The sequence below is a fragment of the Erythrolamprus reginae genome, chromosome 3 (genome assembly GCF_031021105.1).
Source record: "Erythrolamprus reginae isolate rEryReg1 chromosome 3, rEryReg1.hap1, whole genome shotgun sequence".
Taxonomy (NCBI): Eukaryota; Metazoa; Chordata; class Lepidosauria; order Squamata; family Dipsadidae; genus Erythrolamprus; species Erythrolamprus reginae.
The window spans coordinates 133,014,270-133,034,229 of NC_091952.1; the positions used below are offsets into that span (position 1 = coordinate 133,014,270).

General features: G+C 42.1%; 1 protein-coding gene across 2 annotated transcripts in view; it reads left to right on the forward strand.

The window, feature by feature from the left end:
- COP1 (COP1 E3 ubiquitin ligase) overlaps nucleotides 1-19,960 on the forward strand; it is a 136,158-nt gene that overhangs the window by 53,351 nt on the left and 62,847 nt on the right. For both annotated transcript variants that reach the window (XM_070746704.1, XM_070746703.1), the window contains exons 13-14: nucleotides 9,448-9,556; nucleotides 18,578-18,659. In XM_070746704.1, coding sequence (XP_070602805.1) covers nucleotides 9,448-9,556; nucleotides 18,578-18,659 — 191 coding nt within the window. The remainder of the gene's footprint in view (nucleotides 1-9,447; nucleotides 9,557-18,577; nucleotides 18,660-19,960) is intronic.

Here is a 19,960-nt window from a genome sequence, read left to right on the forward strand (position 1 = left end):
ACTGATGATGCTTATTCTTGGATATTAGCATTCTAATAATTTGCCTTATAATATTAATTGAAATAAAAGCAACAAAATGAATGCCAAGGCAGTACAGTAGTACCCCTAGATACGAGCATAATTGGTTCCAGAAGGGAGCTTATATCTCGAGCAAACTCGTATCTGGAACAAATTGCTTTAGACTTTGTTTCCCCCTCCGAGATAACCAAAAGCAAGGATTCTTGCGCCACCTAGTGGACGCTCGGCTCGTATCTCAAATTTCAGCTCGGAACTTGAACAGAAATGTCTCTCCCCTCCTAGCTCGTATCTGGAAATACTCACATGTAGAGCAGCTCGTATCTAGAGGTACTACTGTATATGAGTGACATCTTGTATAATGCAAGATTTGTTGTTATTTTCACTTTGACCTATATACAGATAGTCCTCAGCTTATGACCGCAATTAAGCCCAACATTTAAGTTGCTCAGTGAGAAAGTTGTTAAGTGAGTTTTGCCTTATTTTACGACTTTTCTTGCCCCATTTGTTAAGTGAATCACTGCAGTCAATAAGTTAATAATATGGTTGTTAAGTGAATCTGGCTTCCCCATTGACTTTACTTGTAATCAATATCAACTTTATTTGATTAGTCAATTGACCATATCAAAGCAAGAAAAAGGACCACATCGGTCGTCATAAAACTGTGACTGGTTAAAATACAGTAAAATTGGCTAAAATAGAGGGAATTTGAATAAATAATAAGTTAAAATGCAGTATAATAAGCTAAAATTGAGTAGTAAAACATGAGAATATAACTCGTGCAAAGGATTATATTAAACAAAACTAAGATACTGATATAAAATATTCTTAAGTAAGTTCATCTCCTTTGCATGCCACCCCAATATGTTCTATAAAACGTATTCTCATCTGTACAGCCCTGACTATAAACTTAGCGGTTTTAGAAACTACATATATATTTGTACCCTGAAGAAAAAATGATAATTGTTTATTACAGTCCCAGTGTATGATTTTGTCAAGTAGGGGCTGTAAATACTGAGGTCTTACTGAAGAGTATAGTTTACAATTGAGTAGCACATGTGCAATGTCTTCTATTTCTGGTGCACCGCAAATGCATGTTCTCTCAAAATATGGTACTTGGTGGAATCGTCCGTATCTAACCATAGAATCTAACTGCTCAAATCTTGCTCTAGTGAGTGCTGTTCTGTGGTATTGGGTCAGACCCATTGTCAGATATTTTTCTAGTTGAAAGGCTCTTTTGTTCTTGGCTAACCATTTCAGTGACCTGCACTTAGAAAGTACCTCCATATCAATTTGTGCATTAACATCTAAAACTCTTTGTTTAAATATTTCCTTGGCCTGATGTCCAGCTGAAAGCAGGTGTTGCATTGAGGAACCGAGATATAGGGTGCTTTGAGAGAGCTGGTTGACCCATGTAGTGGGTTTGGGTGTGCCCATCTGTTCTTCTAAGCACATTTTTGGGAGTCTGTCAGGTTCCATTGGGAGAATCCTCCACCAATAGTTGAAGACTTTAATAACTGTTAAACTGTAGATGGAATGGATGCCAGTTTCAGCTCTTACTGCTGCTGCGGATGTATTTCTGTCGGTCCCCAAGATGGTTCTTAGAAAGCATGCTTGGTTTTGTTCTAGTGGTGCAGCCTTTAACAGGCCCCACAATTCCGCACCATATGTTAGCACAGGTGCGGTTTTTGCTTTATAGACCTTCAGAATTGGGAGCAGGGAGCTTGCGTGGTTATAACTAAGTAATTTAATTAACGTTTTAGAGCGTGCTGTGGCCTTCATAGAACTTTGTTTAAAATGATTGGCCCAGGGCCCTGTATCTGTAAAAACCACCCCTAAGTAATTGAATCTGTCTGTTTGTTCTATAGGCTCCCCATCTAAATACCAGTTATATTTAACTCGCCTTTTCCCAAAAACCACCACTTTGGATTTGTGCTTATTAATGTTCAAGTAGTTAAGAGCACAATAATCACTAAATTTCCTCATCAGTCTTCTCAAGCCTACTTGGGAATGTGCCATCAGAACCATGTCGTCAGCATATAGAAGGATGTTAATATGTCTGTTGAGGATCTTTGGCATGTGCAGGTCTGTGGATTGGAGAAATCCTGGAATGTAAGAGGACTTTACTTGTAAGAGGGTTGCAAAACACATGACTCAGGGACAGAGCAACTGTCATAAATATGAATCATTTGCTGAGCATCTGAATTTGGATGATCACAAAGATGCTGTTGTAACTTCAGATGATCACTAAGTGAACTGTTGTAAGTTGAGGACTAATGGAAACAGATGAGGAGCTGGAAAGAAAAAAAGCTAAGGAGAATGGCTAAAATAAGAGCATTAAAAATAATGATAGTTCCCAAAATGATGTACCTGTTTCAGGTATTGCCAGGAGGTTTATTAGAGTGTGGGACAAAAAACTTAATTATTGGGTTGAAGAAGATAAGACACAGAGAATAAGGAAAAATGGTTAATAGCAGATTAAAAAGAGGGTGGATGAGGAATTCCTTGTTTGGAGTTGTATAGAGAAGCATTTCAAATTGAAAGATTAATGGAGTTGCAATTATTTGAAAATAAATGGGTAAAATTGGAAAAAGAGATAAATGGGATGAAGAATAGAAAATTAATTTTTATAAGGTGGAATAGGAGCGACTTAGATAAATTAATAGGTTCCATGAAAGGGACAATGGAAATTTGGAAAAAATGGCAGGGGGAAATAGGATTATATAAATCAAAACTTTCATCGTTATATGTAATAGTCCGAGTCTGCGGAGAGGGGCGGCATACAAATCTAATAAATAATAATAATAAATAATAATAAATAGAGATAACGAAACAAATCTAAATAGGGTTATAGGAGAGTTGAAGGGAAGAGGGATAATTAAGATAGAACAGTTATATGAAAAGGATGGGAGGCCAAGTAGCAATCATATAGAATGGTGGTTGGGTAAGGGAAGATGGCTACAAATAAATGCAATATGTAAATATCTGAATGAAAGTGAGAATAAAGAAGCACTATTTAGGGAGGAGATAGAGTTAGAGAAAATAATAAGGGAAAAAAGTGAGAGTACCAAGGCACAAGCAAGTAATATATATAAGATGTTAGTGCAGTCAGACGGGGATGTGATCCAAGGATTGACTAAATGGTGGCAAAGTGAAATACAAGTAGAGACGCAAGAGATGAAAAATATAGTGGAGAATATAAGGAAAACTAAGAATACAAGAGTTAGGAAAATGAGAAGGAAAATATTACATAAGTGGTATTACATACCCGTTCAACTTGCATACTTTCAGCAGAATGTTAAGGATTTGGGTGCCAAGATAAAGGAGTGTTTATGCATATGTTTTGGGAATGCCCGGTCGTGCAGAATTTTTGGCAAAAAGTGCAAGAGGATATCAATAGGATGTTAAATATACAATGGATAATTACTAGTTACTAGCAGTATTAGTTAAAAGTAATGCGATGGGAGAATTTAGACAAATAAAACAAGCAGCAATAGAAAGCGCTCAGGCAGTAATAGTCTTGGGTTGGAAGGATGTGACAAAATTGACAATGCAAAATTGGTACCAGTACATGGTGGATCACATTCAATTTAAGATTATGAATAAAAGGATGAATTTGGTTAATGAAACTGATTTGAGACAACTGATGGAACGATCGGACAAGGTAAGACGAAGTAGAATCCGAGACCAAGCTACAAGAAACAAATTGGAATCACTTTATAATATGTAAATAGATACTTTGTTCTTGAGTTAAAATGGGTTATACAAGAAACACCCCCGATTTGGTGATGGGGTGTGAATGTTTGTCTGGTGGTGGGCACAATTCACAAAGCACCTGTTTTATGTTGTGTGTGTGTTTATATTGTAAAAAAACATTTTTTTTAAAAAAAAAAGAGGACTACCTGTATTGTTAAGTTAAGGTTTGATGTTTTTCCTCTATAAGATCTGACATAGGACTTTTGCTTTATTTATTTAACCTAACATTTTATAAACTAAGGATAGTTTTTTTAAAAAAACGAGTTTTTGTCATGACATCTTTACAAACATGAGTAGACAATGACATGTTATATAAACAAAATTATTTCAACAGATGGAGTGTATAACATATTCATTAATCTTTCCATTAATAACACAAGCTTCTCAGCATGCTGTATGGAAAACGTATTTTCTAATTTTTAACTTAGAACATTTTTTTAAAAATGAAGAAAATTCAATACATTATGTGATAATTCATTTTGAAATTAAAATAGAATTAAAATTTATGTTGTGTGAAGAAGTTTAAAAAGGCATTAATTGGATATTTAATGAATGCAAAGTACAGGTGGCCCTGCTTCCCTGTTGCTCCATTATCCCTTGTTTCATTTATCTTAAGTTAATTTTAAAAACACAGACTTTGGTATCAGTAGTAAAGTTTTTCATCTTAGTTTTCATCAAAACATAGTTTTCTTTTTAAATCTTTTTTTTTGGTTATTTTATGTAGGTTGAAAATACCATATTTTTCAGAGTTTATACCTCCCCCCCAAAAGGGTGAAAATTTCAGTGTGTCTTATACACTGAATGTAACTCCGCTTAGCCTTTCAAACCTTTGAACCATTGCACTCCATTTCACTGTCCTTCAAAATGGCTTTTCTGGTGGCCATTACCTCAGTCAGAAGGATGTCGGAATCTATTAGGCAGGATCTGTGCCATTTCCATCAGAAAAAAGTCATCTTGCGCCTCAACCTAGCATTCCTAACAAAAGTAAATACCTGGTATTTACTTAAATACCTGGTTTCCTAGAGCACAGGAAGTCCTCCTGCTGGATTTCTGTGCTAATGCGACCCATCAACTTAAACACCGATGGCTCAAATTGGATGTTCTCAGAGCTCTCAAAATGTATATTCATCAAACAGCACCCTCAGGAAGACTGAGTCCTTTTTCATATCATTCCTCCTGGTCTCCAGGGGGTTTCACAGACAATCAGCTTTTGGCTTAAGTCATGCATCGCGTAAGCAAATAGGACTCAGTCCAAGTCTGTTCCTGATAGACTTACAGCACATTCTGCACATAGCGCGATCACCTCAGCAATAGGTGCCGAGCCGCTGCGTGGTCTTCTCCTTCCACCTTTATTAGACATTACCATCTGGACTCCTTTGCATAGATGGAGGCTGCTTTCAGCAGAAGAGTTCTACTGAGAGCTTGCGCTCCTACTGCTCCCCTGGTCCAGCCTTCCACCACGTTGGACTCTCCTTAGCAGTACACTGGAGAAGTACAGTTGGCTTACCTGAATAGTCTTCTTTATGTGCTGCGTGGAGAGTCCAAACCCACCCTGGCTTATTCGGCCCTGGGTCACAGACTTATTTGGACATATTCTTGACTTGACTGCCCTTTCCTTTCTACGCCTGACCTCCTAGGCAGCTAGAGGGCACTATTCAATTTGAATAAATTAAACTCAGTCCCTAGCAATCAGCTAGAGTTGAACCACTTTGGAGTCTCCACACAGTGCACAGAGAAGACCGTTCAGGAAAGCCAACAGTACATCCAGTTGTGATTCCTTTCTAGTTTACCCTGTGGGAGCTGAGATCAATCTTGCACATCTGAAAGTACAAATCCCTCCGTCCCCAACTTCCCTGTATAGCCTGAGAAATTAGGGAGAGCCTTTTCTGAGCTTCTTACCCCTTCTATCTAGCTATGGTAGAGGCTAATTCTGACTGTTCCCTTGGCAGCGTTTCTTTGCCCAGTCTCCTAAGATCTGTCATACATACCATTATACTTCTTGGCTCTGGATCTTGACAGACTTGAACACTGGGCTCTATCTAACAGAATGAAACTCAATGGTGAAAAAAGTAAGCTTCTACATTTAGGCAAGAAAAACTAAATTCACAGGTACAGTATTTGTGATACCTTGTTCAGTAGTAGTAACTATGAGAGGGATCTTGGAGACCTAGTGGACAACCATTTAAATATGAGACAGCAGTGTGCAGCAGCTGCCATAAAAGCTAACATACAATTAAGATCAAGCGAAGTGTTAATACCACTTTATAATGCCTTGGAAATCCACACTTTGAATAATGCATCTAGTTTTGGTTGTCACGATGTAAAAAAAGATGTGGTTATTTTAAAAAGAGTGTAGAGAAGAGCAAAAAAAAATGATTTAGGGGACTGGAGGCTAAAACATAAAGAATGATTGCTGGAATTGGGTATGCCTAGTTTGATGAAAAGAAGGATTGGGGTAATATAATAGCAGTGTTCTAATATCTTAGGGGCTGCCACAAAGAAGAGAGAGTGAAGCTATTCTCCAAAGCACCTAAGGTTTGGACAAGAAACTAATCAAGGAGAGAAACAACTTAGAACTAAGGAGAGATTTCCTTACAGAAATTATGAATGCTCCAACCCTGGAAGTTTTAAAGAAGATATTGTATACCAATTGTCTGAAGTGGTGTAGGGTTTCCTGTCTAACCAGGAGTTGGACTAGAAGACCTCCAGGGACTTTGAATTGAGATAAAATTGGTTTGAAGAATAAGTAGCAGCTATGGCAAGAAGAACCTCTCCTTAGATGCATCTTGTATGCCAGTTACACCCTTTCATGAACTGGGAGGCTCTTCTTGTGGTCACTAACATCTTAGTCATCTCTTGTTTGGATTTCTGCAATACCCTCTACACGAGGCCATTGCCAAAGGCCAATTAGAATGTAGCAACAGGAGTAGTTCTTGTCATACTTTGGTTCCCCACATGCAGCTCATAGGCTGTACTGGTTTCTATTTGGCTTCCAAGTGTAATTAAAGGTACTGGTTAGCCACTTATAGAAGCTTTCAAGATTTGATGTTTTGATGTCTACAACATCTCTCTGGCTTTTATCTGTCTATTAAGATCTTGCAGCATCAGCATGTTGTGGATTCCATCTATGAAATAATATCATCTTGGGGGATACCTACAAATTCTTTCTTTCTGATTGCCACTGCCTCCTGGAAGTATGCATGGCACCAACCATGCTGGCCTTCAGAAGAGTATAGACCTAGGGCAGAGTTTTATTTATAATCCTTATTTTCTTGTATAGTCTCTAGAGTTTGCTTAGTTGCAGTATAATCATTGTAGCATGGAGAAAAATATTTCCTTTTTGAATATATACTGCTCAAAAAAATAAAGGGAACACTTAAACAACAGAATATAACTCCAAGTAAATCAAACTTCTGTGAAATCGAACTGTCCACTTAGGAAGCAACACTGATTGACAATCAATTTCACAGGCTGTTCTGCACATTCAACTTTGTGCAGAACAAAGTATTCAATGAGAATATTTCATTCATTCAGATCTAGGATGTGTTCTTTGAGTGTTCCCTTTATTTTTTTATTGTGAGCCGCTCCGAGTTCTCGGAGAGCGGTGACATACAAATCTAATAAATAATACCACCACCACCACCAACAACAACAACAACAACAACAACAACAATAATAATAATAATAATTTTGAGCAGTATAACTTCACATGGTACTTATGGGGAAAGAGAGACAAAAAGAGTCTCTTGGTCTCTCAATGTCTACTACCAGTAATGCTATCATCCAAAGCAGTGATAGGCTTTATAGAAAAATAGGACTCCCCCCCCCCAAAAAAAAAAATAATTACAGTGGTACCTTAATTTATGTGCTTGTTGAGTGAAAGTCCTTGCATTTATAAGCTATCCAAAAATTGCTGAGGTGTTGTGATGTGTTTGCAAACATTCCAAATGTTTACAGAAGAAGTGTAAAAGAATGTTAGTAAACCATTCTTAAAAGAAAATTATTATTTTAAAGGAGTATGAGGTACCATTTTGCATAATGCAGTTTATCTTCCTACAATAACAAATTTACTAAAGTAGCTGATGAAAGATATTTAAACATTTCCAAAATTTCAGGTTGTCTAAAAAAGGAAAACATTTTCTTTCTTGTTTCAGCATTTCTATCCAGTCTAATTCCTTCCTTTAAATTTACAATCACAATGGATTGGAATCTCAGCCATTAAGAAGTGCGGTCATTAAACTCATAGGACCACATGATCACTCAACAACCGCATGTCCAGCTTTCCCAGTTGCGGTCATTTAAAACGATTGCATGGGTCATTAAGGAAAGCGCTGGGCAGAGAGTATTCTCCCCATGCTATCATGCCTAGGTCCATTTACTTACACCTTTTTATATAGCTGCAGCTGAGCCCAGTTGATGTCAGGCACTACCTTCCTATCATGACCGCCTCATGCCATCCTGCAAGGGGGCCCTACTGTTGCGATACTTGGAAGGCTCTTTCCCCAAATTGTTAAGGCTTTCCAAACAATCCTGGGAATAATTGCATTTGCTAGCTGAGGAAGGCTAAAAAGCTAGCAACTGCGATCATTCTGAAAGTTATAAATCTTTCTAGCCTTCAGAATAATGGCATTCATTAGTTTCTCAGTGTTTCTTCCAGGTACAGAAGAGAGCCCATGTGCTTCTATGAGCCCTGTTTCCGCAGCCAAGCACCTCTTTCAACCAGCCTAGTTTCAACCAGTTAGGAGAGAGCCCACTCAGCAGTTGGCAGTAGCTTGCAAACTTCCCTTCCTCCTCCTCTTCCTGCTCCTTACTACTACTACTACTACTACTACTACTACTACTACTACTACTATTATTATTATTATTATTATTATTATTATTATTATTATTATTATTATTATTATCTGGCAAAGAAAAATTGCAAATAGAAACCACCTGATTGTAGAGTGCTTGGCAACCAGTCAAAACAGGTCTCCAATCATGCAAAAGACAGTCATATGTCGACAGGTAAGTTTCTTATGAAGACAATGTAATGTTAGGATTCCTATTTTCTCAACGCATTACAGTCGGCCTTTTTATAATCAATAGAGTACAAACTAATCTCTTTTTGGTATTGTTTTCATTTTCATTAATTCAGCATCCATCAGCATAATATTCCTTAGTATTTTCCTAAGCCAATTTGAACATCTGGCATCTTCTTTTCCATGTAGGGTTGTAATCCAAATTAGATGATCCTAAGCATTGTTTTCCTAATATGAAAAATTAAGAATATTGTTTAGTAGTTTGCACACTGCATTAAGCCTCCTTTTTTGGGTATTGGAATGCAGATGACCTCTTCCAGTCTGTTGAATAAGGCTTCTCTTGCAACCACTTATGAAGAAAAATACTTTCAACCTAATATTCTGAAATATATGTTTCTTGATATAATAAAGTTTAAGATCACCAATAAATTTAGGTTTATTTTGCTTTATTTTATTTGAATTTAGAATTTTGACCAGGAGTGTGAAACTAGCAAATCTGCAGGTGATGCATAATATAAAAATGATCTGATCAGGAGTATGAATACTAATCTGCAGGTGATGCATAAAGTACTCTGAATTATTACATTATCTAATTTAGAATACCCATAGTTGTAGAATAAAATGTTTTAGCATTTGTATTACCTCTCTTTTTCAGCTGTATCAGCTGGAGTAGTTACCACAAAAACCTTTTGGCCAGCAGTGACTATGAAGGAACAGTGATCTTATGGGATGGATTCACAGGGCAACGTTCAAAGGTCTATCAGGTAAAGAAACATTGGTTTTGTTATGGGGAATTTGATCAAAAAATTAGCAAGAAATAGAGTTAAGAGAAAATGATTGTAGAGGAGACAATTTGGCCTCTATAAGAAATAAATTAGTACAAGAGAATAAGTGATATTACATGTGTGCATGTACATGTGTGAAAAACAGAGAGGGACAAGTTGGCTGTAAAAGAAAAAAATAGGTAAATGTGTTCTTGTGTGTATATGAAATGAACAAAATAATATTATACATATTTGTGTTGCAAAAAGTACTGTGACTTTGTGCAACATATATAGTGTTCGCTCTAATAATGTGGCCCTTTATCTGAAGAGTCATTGTTTTTGCCTCTCAGTTTCATTTCTTAATTTTTTCTGTTATAGCAATAGCAATTCCACTTAGACTTATATACCACTTCACAGTGCTTTACAGCCCTCTCTAGGTAGTTTGTAGAGCAGGGATCCCCAAACTTTTTATACAAGGGGCCAGTTCACTGTCCCTCGGACTGTTGGAGGGCCGGACTATAAAAAAAAAACTATGAACAAATCCCTATGCACACTGCACATACCTTATTTTAAAGTAAAAACCAAAATGGGAATGTACTATTTAGAGGGGGGGGAAGAAGTCTGAAATTCATATACCGTATTTTTCGGTGTATAAGACGCACCAGGGTATAAGGCGCACCTAGATTTTAGAGGAGGAAAACAAGGAAAATTCCTCCTTCAATCATGCTACCTCAGGAATAGGAGTTGAAGTCCACAAGCCTTAAACTTGCCAGGTTTGAAGACTCCTAACCCCTAACTCAGGGGTTTTCAAACTTGACAGCTTTAAGACTTGTGGACTTCAACTCCCAGAATTCCTTCTTCAGTCACAAGCCTTAAACTTGCCAGGTTTGAAGACACTTGCACTCCTAACTCAGGGGGTTTTCCAACTTGGAAGTGGGTCTTCAAACCTGTCAGGCAGCTTGCTTCAGGCAGGGGAAGCGGTGGCGGCTCCTCAGATAAAGGCTTCTTCCAGAGGCGGCCAGCAGCAGCTTTTCTGAGCGGACAGCAATGGTTTCAATGGTTCTGATATTGACAGAACAGTTGCTATTAAAATAATGAAAATGAAAACATTGCAGTGGACAGAGCAATTGGAATCAGGAATTAGTTAATGAGAAAACAGTATAGAGCTGGGTATTGTTTAAGATTGTGAGAACATGTATGTATTAATGTTTCAGTAAATTTTTTAAATTTATTATTCAAATAAGCTATTGCAATAATTCATATTGATTCACTGAGTCAATTAGTAGTAGATTATTCAAATAACCATATAGGAGTAAAAGACCTTTTACAAGCCAATAGGCTTGCTTCTTAGAATTCTAGCTTGCAGATAACATTCAGATTCTTGTTTTCTCAAAAACTTTTAATTTGCTTCTAGTTGAAAACTGGGTAATAGAAGTTATGGAATGGAACTTTTTTTTAAAAAGACTTATGTCCAGTCCTAAATTAGAAACTCTAGCATATGTGGAATCACGTTTAAGGAGGCTAGAGATACTGAAACGGATGTGCTAATTAAATAAAGTTCTTCTGAGAACTGAGTCTATACAGGAACATACTGCTTGTACATCCTACTAAGTAGCTAATTTGTTTTTAGAGGTGAAATTTAGCAGTTGCCTCTTCAGAAATTCCATAAGGGATTACTAACAAGTTGAAACTTTACTGTTGTAAAAGTAATGTAAAATCTTCAAAATGTAATTTTTAAAGTTAACTAGGTATCGAGATAGCTCTCTTTGTGTTCTTGCTGAGGCTGCTATCAAACAGTACAATCAGTTATATTGGGTAGAAGAAAAATAGTAAAGTTTTATAAAAAAAAAATTAACCAAAGTTCTATGTACCGTATATACTCGAGTATAAGCCGAGTTTTTCAGCCCCCAAAATGGGCTGAAAAACCTGACCTCGGCTTATACTCGAGTCACCACAAGAGGGCGCCGAATCACCACAAGAGGGCGCCCCGCCAGCAAACTAAACAGGGAGAACGGGGACGGCATGAACTCTCTCCAGGCTTTAGAAGCCTCCAGCCGGAGAGAGAAGCAGATTTGTTAAAGAGATCCACTTGGTACGGCAGCAGAGGAAGGAGGAGAAAGAGGAGGAGGACAGCTCTTTCCTTTCCTCCTCCCCCGCGGCTGTGGGCTATTCTGGCTCTCCACCTCCTCCTTTCCCTGTTGCCGTCCCAATTGGATCTCTTTAGCAAATCTGCTTCCCTGCACAACACATGGGGCAATAAAGGGAGAGGAGGAGGAGGGAGGATCAGGGGTGGGAGATCAAGCCAACGAGCCAGCCAGCAAGCTAAAGAGGGGGGGGGGGAAACAGCATGAACTCTCTCCAGGCTTCTAAAAACTCAAGTTTAAAGAGCCCTGAGTTAGGGTTAGAAATGCAAGAGTCTTCAAACCTGGAAAAATTAGGGCTTGTGGACTTCAACTCCTACTCCTGAAGTAGCATGGCTGGTGCAGGAATTCTGGGAGTTGAAGTCCACTGGTCTTAAAACTCAAGTTTAAAGACCCCTGGGTTAGGGTTAGAAATGCAAGTCTTCAAACCTGGAAAGATTAAGACTTGTGGACTTCAACTCCCACTCCTGAGGTAGCATGGCTGGTGCAGGAATTCTGGGAGTTGAAGTCCACTAGTCTTAAAACTGTCAAGTTTAAAGACCCCTGGGTTAGGTTTAGAAATAGGTTTTAGCTTGGTTGCTGATTGAGCTACTTTTTTTACTTTTTACTTTATTGTTATTACCAGATTGCTTTCGTTTACCCTCTTTTAAATTTACAGAGCTAATTTTGGTTTTCTTTAAAATAAATATTCTCCACTTGCACTGCTTCGGAGAGTCCAACATGGGTTAATCTTCAGCCAAGCTGGAAGGGACTGAGTTAAAAATTAGCATAATTTACTGGTCCAACCCCCATGCTGCCCTCTCCGGGTCAGTCTAAAAAACTCAGTCATAGTGTAGGGACACATGAGTTTTTCCTCCTAGGACTCTTTGAGTCTAGGGGTAGTTTTTAATTGTTTTTCTTATTGTTATTAATTGTATATTTATCTGTATCACTGTTTGAAATAAATGTACTAAACTGTTCTTAATGAATTTTTCTCCTTTCTGTTTCCATTCCAGATTTATGGAGCAACACACCTCGTGTGAGTGGGCCCCTGCTCTGTGGAGTATGGCCCCAATTCGACTTTCCCAGTTCGGAGCTTGTCCCCTGCGTGGGGACAGCTCCCAAGGCTGGAGGTTACCGGTGATGAAGGTCCCTGGCCTGCGAGGCCATACCGTTCCTTGCAGCAGGAGGAGATTCAAATCTCCCGCCACAGAAGACACCGGCAGAGGTCCCCGGCCTGCGCGGCCATACCTCAGGGCGAGGCGTTTTTTCTTACTATGCTGGGCCAGAGCGAGCGATTGGAAAATCCCGCCCAAAAACGCCGCCCGAGATCGGTTTTAAACCGATTATTCCCCTTTGCCGACTGAGTCAGCTACATAAGGGAAGGGCCATTACAAGATGGCGCGGCACACAGGGAGCCGCCATTTTGGATCAACCGACTTCCGGCCGGGTTCCTAGAAGGGCAGGAAGAGACCGGATTTCCTGTTACACAGGAAGAACAATTGCGGTGGCCATTTTTTCGCTCGGTAATACTGGTTATAACAAAGAAAAGGCTTTTTCTCCTCCATTCTCTCGTTACGGAGGCTTGCAATTAAATCCCCAATGGCTGATCTTCCACAGCAGGGGACAGCAGAGCCCTCAGCCACAAAGGCCAAGGAGAAAACACACTCCTCAAAGGCAAAATCAAAAACCTCTCAGTCATCATCTGGATTAAGAGAGGCCGAGCGTCGAATTAAAGCATTGGAGGAGCAACTTGAGGCTCAGAAACAATGCAATATCACTGTCTCTTCGGTACCAGGTCAGAGTGGGGGTGTGATAATTGGGACTCCTCCAAGACTCCCAGAAGGAAGTGGTTTGGCAACAGACAGGGACTGGTCCCCAGATAGGTTCGGGGGCTCATCCCAGGTGGCAGACCCTATAAGACCTGAGGTTACCAGGCCATCCTCTGTCTCGCCTGCATGGCACATGCCGCCCCCACCATTGCCTACTGCCACATTCACCCCAACAGCTGCGGGGCTCAGATCATCCCCAGATACCTGGCAGCGCCTGCCACCAGCCTTGCAGGATATGATTGCCTCAGCTTATTCGCATGGCATAGTAACGGGCGTGCAACAAGCAACTGCACCTGCTGCCCCACTAAATCCTACACCTCCTCCTTCCCTGCAAAGGAATATCTGGGCAGCACCGGCTCCCCCATCCCCTGCTCATGACTCCTTCCTAGAAGATCCTGCATTCAGAGGGCAGGGCTCAGAACCAGATGATGGCCTATCTGAGGATGAGGGAGCACCCCCGGAGCCACCAACATATACAGGCCTCTTTAGACCCGCTATCTTTCGCGTACTGCTTAATAAAGCAAAGATGACTGTGGCCTTGGGCACCCCCGAAAACCCCACAGATTCTGCATCAGCCCCTCCTCCGGCCTCGAGGGTACTCACGGAGATCCAAAGGGATGCTGACCTTATACCAGCCCCTAAGATCTTTTTGGACAATGTACAGAGGCCTTGGCAATACCCAGCAGCTGCTCTAGGCCCAACAGCTTCTGAGCGTAAATTTTATGCATTTGAACCAGAATTGGAAAAGTTACTTGAATTTCCAACGGTAGATGCTCCGATTGCAGCTCTAGTATCTAACGCATTAGTTCCTTCCGAGGTGGCAGATGGCTTAAAACCGGAAGACCGGAAAGCAGAGGCAATTAACAAAAAAGCTCACCAGATGTCGGCATGGGCCCTCAAAGCAGCTTCGGCAGCCTCATTTTTTAACAGAGCTTCGGTCCTTTGGCTCCAAGAAATGCTCTCTAAGCTGGGACCTGAGGAGGGTCGCTTAAGGCAAGACCTTAACAAGCTACTAGCCGCGGCAGAATTCTCGGCGGATGCCACCCTGTCTGCATCTCGTTTCTCCTCACGAGCCCTAGCAGCAAACCAGTCATCCCGACGCTTACTCTGGCTCCGGACTTGGCAAGCTGACGCCAAGTCCAAGGGACGTCTTGCCTCGGCCCCATTTGATGGGTCAAAATTGTTTGGAGAATCTCTGGACAAGGTCCTTGTAGAAGACAAGGACAAGAAAAAAGTCATGCCTAGATCTTACAGAAGGCAGGAAAGACGCACTGCCCCATATTCTAGGCGCCAGCCCTTTCGGGCCGAATCTTCCCCCTCTGCACCCCAGGCTGGAAGATCTTATACCCAGGGGTCCTATTCTCAACTGTCCTACAGAGGGGACAGAGGTGGATTTGGAGATAGGAACAGACAGTTCCAACAATCAAGGAGGACCTATAGAGGTTCCAACAGAGGAGGCTTCAGAAGGAACAAATGACTCTGCCAGGCCAGTTCCCATAGGGGGGCGGCTGCAGCACTTCACCGCCTCCTGGGCATCTATGTCCACCGACACTTGGGCCATAAATACCATAACTCAAGGACTCGCCCTGGAGTTCACCCTGCATCCGCCAAACAGATTTCTGGAGTGTCCGGTTCTCTCCAACAATCACAAGCGCAACCTCCTTTACCAAGAAATTCATCATCTATTTCAGATCAGAGCCATCGAGAAGGTTCCTCCACACCAGGAAAAACAGGGGTACTATTCCATAGTGTTTATAGTACCCAAAGCCTCAGGGGGTTGCCGCCTCATCCTCAACCTGAAGCAGTTGAACTTATACATAAAATACCGAAGGTTCAAAATGCACTCTCTAAGGACTATACTATCCGCAATACGTCAACAGGACTGGCTGACGTCAATAGACCTCAAGGAGGCATACCTCCATGTCCCAGTGCATCCAGACTCCAGGAAATACCTTCGCTTTTGTTTCGAAAACCACCATTTCCAGTACAGGGCGATGCCCTTTGGCCTATCGTCAGCCCCCAGGACTTTTACAAAGTTATTGGACATCCTCACCGCAGAGCTACGGACACGCTCGCTACGACTGATGGCGTATCTGGACGATATTATTATACTGTCCAGCAGCTACAGCCGGGCTCGACGCGACCTGTCAGAGACTATGGAGACCCTAGCAGAGGCGGGGTTCTCAATCAACTACCGAAAGAGTCATCTCATACCAACCAGGTACTTACCTCACCTAGGTACCTACATAGACACCATGGAAGGCAAGGTCTTCCTATCACCAGACCGCCAGGTCAAGGTCAGGTCGCTGATCACAGAGGCGCAACGCAGCCGTACAGTAACATTGGCCTTTCTGTCCCAGCTGTTGGGAGTTCTCATCTCCTGCATAGACATTGTTCCCTGGGCCAGACTACATGCCAGACCACTGCAGTGGTTTCTCATTCCTTTTCAACAAAACCGGACCAGCCACTCTTCCAGATTGGTGACAATCTCACAAGAGGTACGCAAATCACTCCCATGGTGGAAGTCGTCGGCGCTACATCAAGGTTCGCCGTTCCTACTGCAACAAGAGGTGACGATAACTACGGACGCGAGTCTCTCGGGTTGGGGAGCTCACTCCGAGGTAGGGATGGCCCAAGGATTATGGGGTCCAGAGGATCTCGCATGCAGCAACATCAATTACTTGGAACTCAGAGCGGTCCACCTGGCTCTACGACACTTCACAGGCCTGGTGAGGGGCCGGAATGTTCTGATACTTACAGACAATGTGGCAACCAGGGCACACATCAACCACCAAGGCGGCACGAAATCGGGTCGCCTGATGCGAGAATCTCAGTCCCTGTTCAGGTGGGCAGAGCAACACCTCGCATCTCTACGAGCAGAGCACATATCCGGCACCTCCAACATACAGGCGGATTGGCTCAGTCGGACCACGATCGACCCGACAGAGTGGAGTCTGAGTTCGGATCTCTTCCAAGACATTGTGCACAGATTTGGGATTCCAGCAGTGGACCTATTCGCCACCTGCCACAACAACCGCCTACCAAGGTTCTTCTCAAGGTTCCCCTCACCTGGAGCGGAACAGATCAATGCTCTAGCCTGCCCATGGCCAAGGGAGCTGCTGTATGCATTCCCTCCAGTCTGCCTAATTCCGAGGGTAATACACAAACTATTACAAGAACAGGCAGAAATTCTCCTGGTAGCCCCTCATTGGCCCAGACGCCCTTGGTTTGCGGACCTAGTGGACCTCTCAATCTCTCCCCCTTGGCGCATTCCACATCACAAGGTGGTGCTGACACAAGGGTCAATTTGCCATCCAGATCCCCAGTGGTGGAGTCTTGCCGTGTGGCACTTGAGGGGGAGAGACTAAGGAAGGAACAGGTTCCGGATAAGGTGATCTCCACCATACAGGCAGCACGCCGTCCTTCCACAACGCGAATTTACCAGGCTACCTGGAAAGCTTACTGTGCTTTCTGCAGAGGTCGTAATCAGGATCCTCAGTCGCCATCAGTGATCCAAATTCTGGAGTTCTTACAAGCAGGTTTGGATAAAGGACTGGCTCCAAATACACTCCGCAGGCAAACGGCAGCTATTGCCACTATACTTAAAATGGACTTCACTACTCCAATTTCCCAGCACCCTTGGATTCGGGATTTTATTAGAGGTGCAGCGAACATTAGACCTCCTACTATACACCGTTTCCCCACATGGGATCTGCCACTGGTGTTACAGGCCCTCACGGAGCCTCCCTTCGAACCCTTGAGGGAGATACCGCTACGCCTGTTATCTCTAAAAACAGCCTTCCTCACGGCGATCACATCAGCAAGGAGGGTCTCCGAACTCTCAGCCCTATCAGTCCGGCCGGACCTATGTATCTTCCACACCAACAGAGTGGTCCTCAGGCCAGATCCCGCCTTCCTACCTAAGGTGAACACGGTCTTTCACAGATCTCAGGACATTGTACTACCAGACTTTTGTGCCCAGGGGTCCCACCCACTGGAACTAAGATGGCACAAGTTGGATGTCAGACGAGCCATCAAACTTTATATTCGACGGACTAACACCTTTAGAAAGACAGAAGCCCTATTTGTCTCATATTTTCCAGCATCTATGGGGAATAAGGTTTCGCCCAAGACGATTAGTTGCTGGATTCGTTCCTGCATCATCACTGCTTACAAATCAAGGGCTACACCGATACCAAGTGGCATCACAGCGCACTCAACAAGGAGTGCAGCCACTTCAGCGGCATGGACAACACAGGCCCCGATTGACGATATTTGCCGTGCGGCAACTTGGGTCACGCCTAATACCTTCATTAAACATTACAGATTGGACACTTTCGCTTCTGCGGAAGCAGCCTTTGGACGCAGAGTATTGCAGAGAGTTTGCACCGATCCTGCGCCCCTGGTCCAGCCTTTTCCCCCCCTAATAAGTTAAGCTTGGGTATATCCCATGTTGGACTCTCCGAAGCAGTGCAAGTGGAGAAGAACCGTTGCACTTACCTGAACGGTCTTCTCGCTGCACTGCAAGGAGAGTCCAAACCCACCCGGCTGTTTGGGCCCAGGGTCTCAGAGTGGTCATAGTTGAATTACTTACAAGTTGGTTAATTAATAAAGTTTCCTTGGTTTACTATCACTATGACTTCGTTTTATTGTAAGACTGACCCGGAGAGGGCAGCATGGGGGTTGGACCAGTAAATTATGCTAATTTTTAACTCAGTCCCTTCCAGCTTGGCTGAAGATTAACCCATGTTGGACTCTCCTTGCAGTGCAGCGAGAAGACCGTTCAGGTAAGTGCAACGGTTCTTCTAAAACATTTAATCTACTGATGTCTCAATTAATGTAATTTTATTGGTTTCCATTTTTATAAGTTACTAGTAGCCACTGCATTTTCTAACCTCGGCTTATACTCGGGTCAATAAGTTTTCCCAGGTTTTTGTGGCAAAAACTGGTGCCTCGGCTTATACTCGGGTCGGCTTATACTCGAGTATATACGGTATTTCATCATTACCTTGATTATATTGAAGAAGTAATTTTCTATCATTCTATTTCTGTTCCCCGTGACAAAACAGGAGCATGAGAAAAGATGCTGGAGTGTGGACTTTAATTTGATGGATCCTAAGCTCTTGGCTTCAGGTTCTGATGATGCAAAAGGTATTGCTCCCTTTCCCACTCAAATTACTATTAATATCTGCAGTGTCTACTTGTCTTTTTTTTTTTTTACTATATATATCTAGTTCTTAAAGGGAAGTGAGGAGGAGTTTTATTTACCAGCTGGTTTGTTGTACAGCCTGACTCTGAAAGACAATGACAAGGTCACTCATCTGGTTTCTAGACATAAGGGAAAAGTTGAGTTTTACCACTGCTGTTTCAGCGCCTTAGCTACTACTTCACAGTGGCTTTCAATTCTATAGGTTTTTTTGTTTATTAGTTAGCTTATTGCAGACCCTGATGTTGATTTAGGCTGAGAAGAAGTAAGTTACTGCCCTCCCTCCTGGTCATCCAGCTGGTTTCTGTGTCTACAGGAGGAATCCAATTCTATGACAACTACACAACACTGGCTCTGTAAGCACAAATATCATATGTGGAACCTTTTGATAATAAAATAGGTGTGTAAGATCTTTCAGACAATAAATTAAATCAACACTTTCAAGTCACGTGGAAATGAGTTCACATTCTTCTTTTCTTTAGTCCCAATGATTTCCTCTTTTGGTTTCATGCTGTAATGATAACTAATGGAAAGTTAGTACTAAAATAAAATTATTTATTATTTATTAATTAATTGTGCTTATATGCCGCCCAACTCCCAAAGGACTCTGGACAGCTTCCAATAAATAAGAACAAAGCATAAAAGCAGCATTAAAACATTAATAAAAACCCCCGCACAGACATACATACTCTCACTCTCATTCCTAGCCAAATCTAGGTTCTCTTCACTCAATGGTTCCAGGCCTGCTGGAAGAGCCAGATCTTCACAGCTTTATGGAAGGCCAGTAAGGTGGAAAAGGTGTGAATCTCCAGAGGCAGTTGGTTCCATAGAGTCGGAGCCCCCACAGAGAAGGCCCTTCCCTACCAGCCCACCAGTCAACGGGACCTGGAGAATGCCAACTCTGTCAGCTCTCAGCAGTCACTGGGAGGCGTGTGGCAGAAGACGGTCCCTGGTCTGGTCCTGAATCATGTAGGACTTAATAGGTAATAACCAACCCCTTTAATTGTGTTCGGAGACCGACTTGCAACCAGTGCAGCTCGCGGAGCATTGGTGTTATATGGGTGTACCTGGGCACACCCATAATAACTCACGCGGCTGCATTTTGTACCAGTTGTGGTCTCCAAATGCTTTTCAGGGGTAGCCCCATGTAGAACGCATTATACTAGTCGAGGCAAGAAGTGATAAGGACATGAGTGACCATGTGGACAGCCTCATGGTCCAGATAGGGTTGTAACTGTTGTACAAG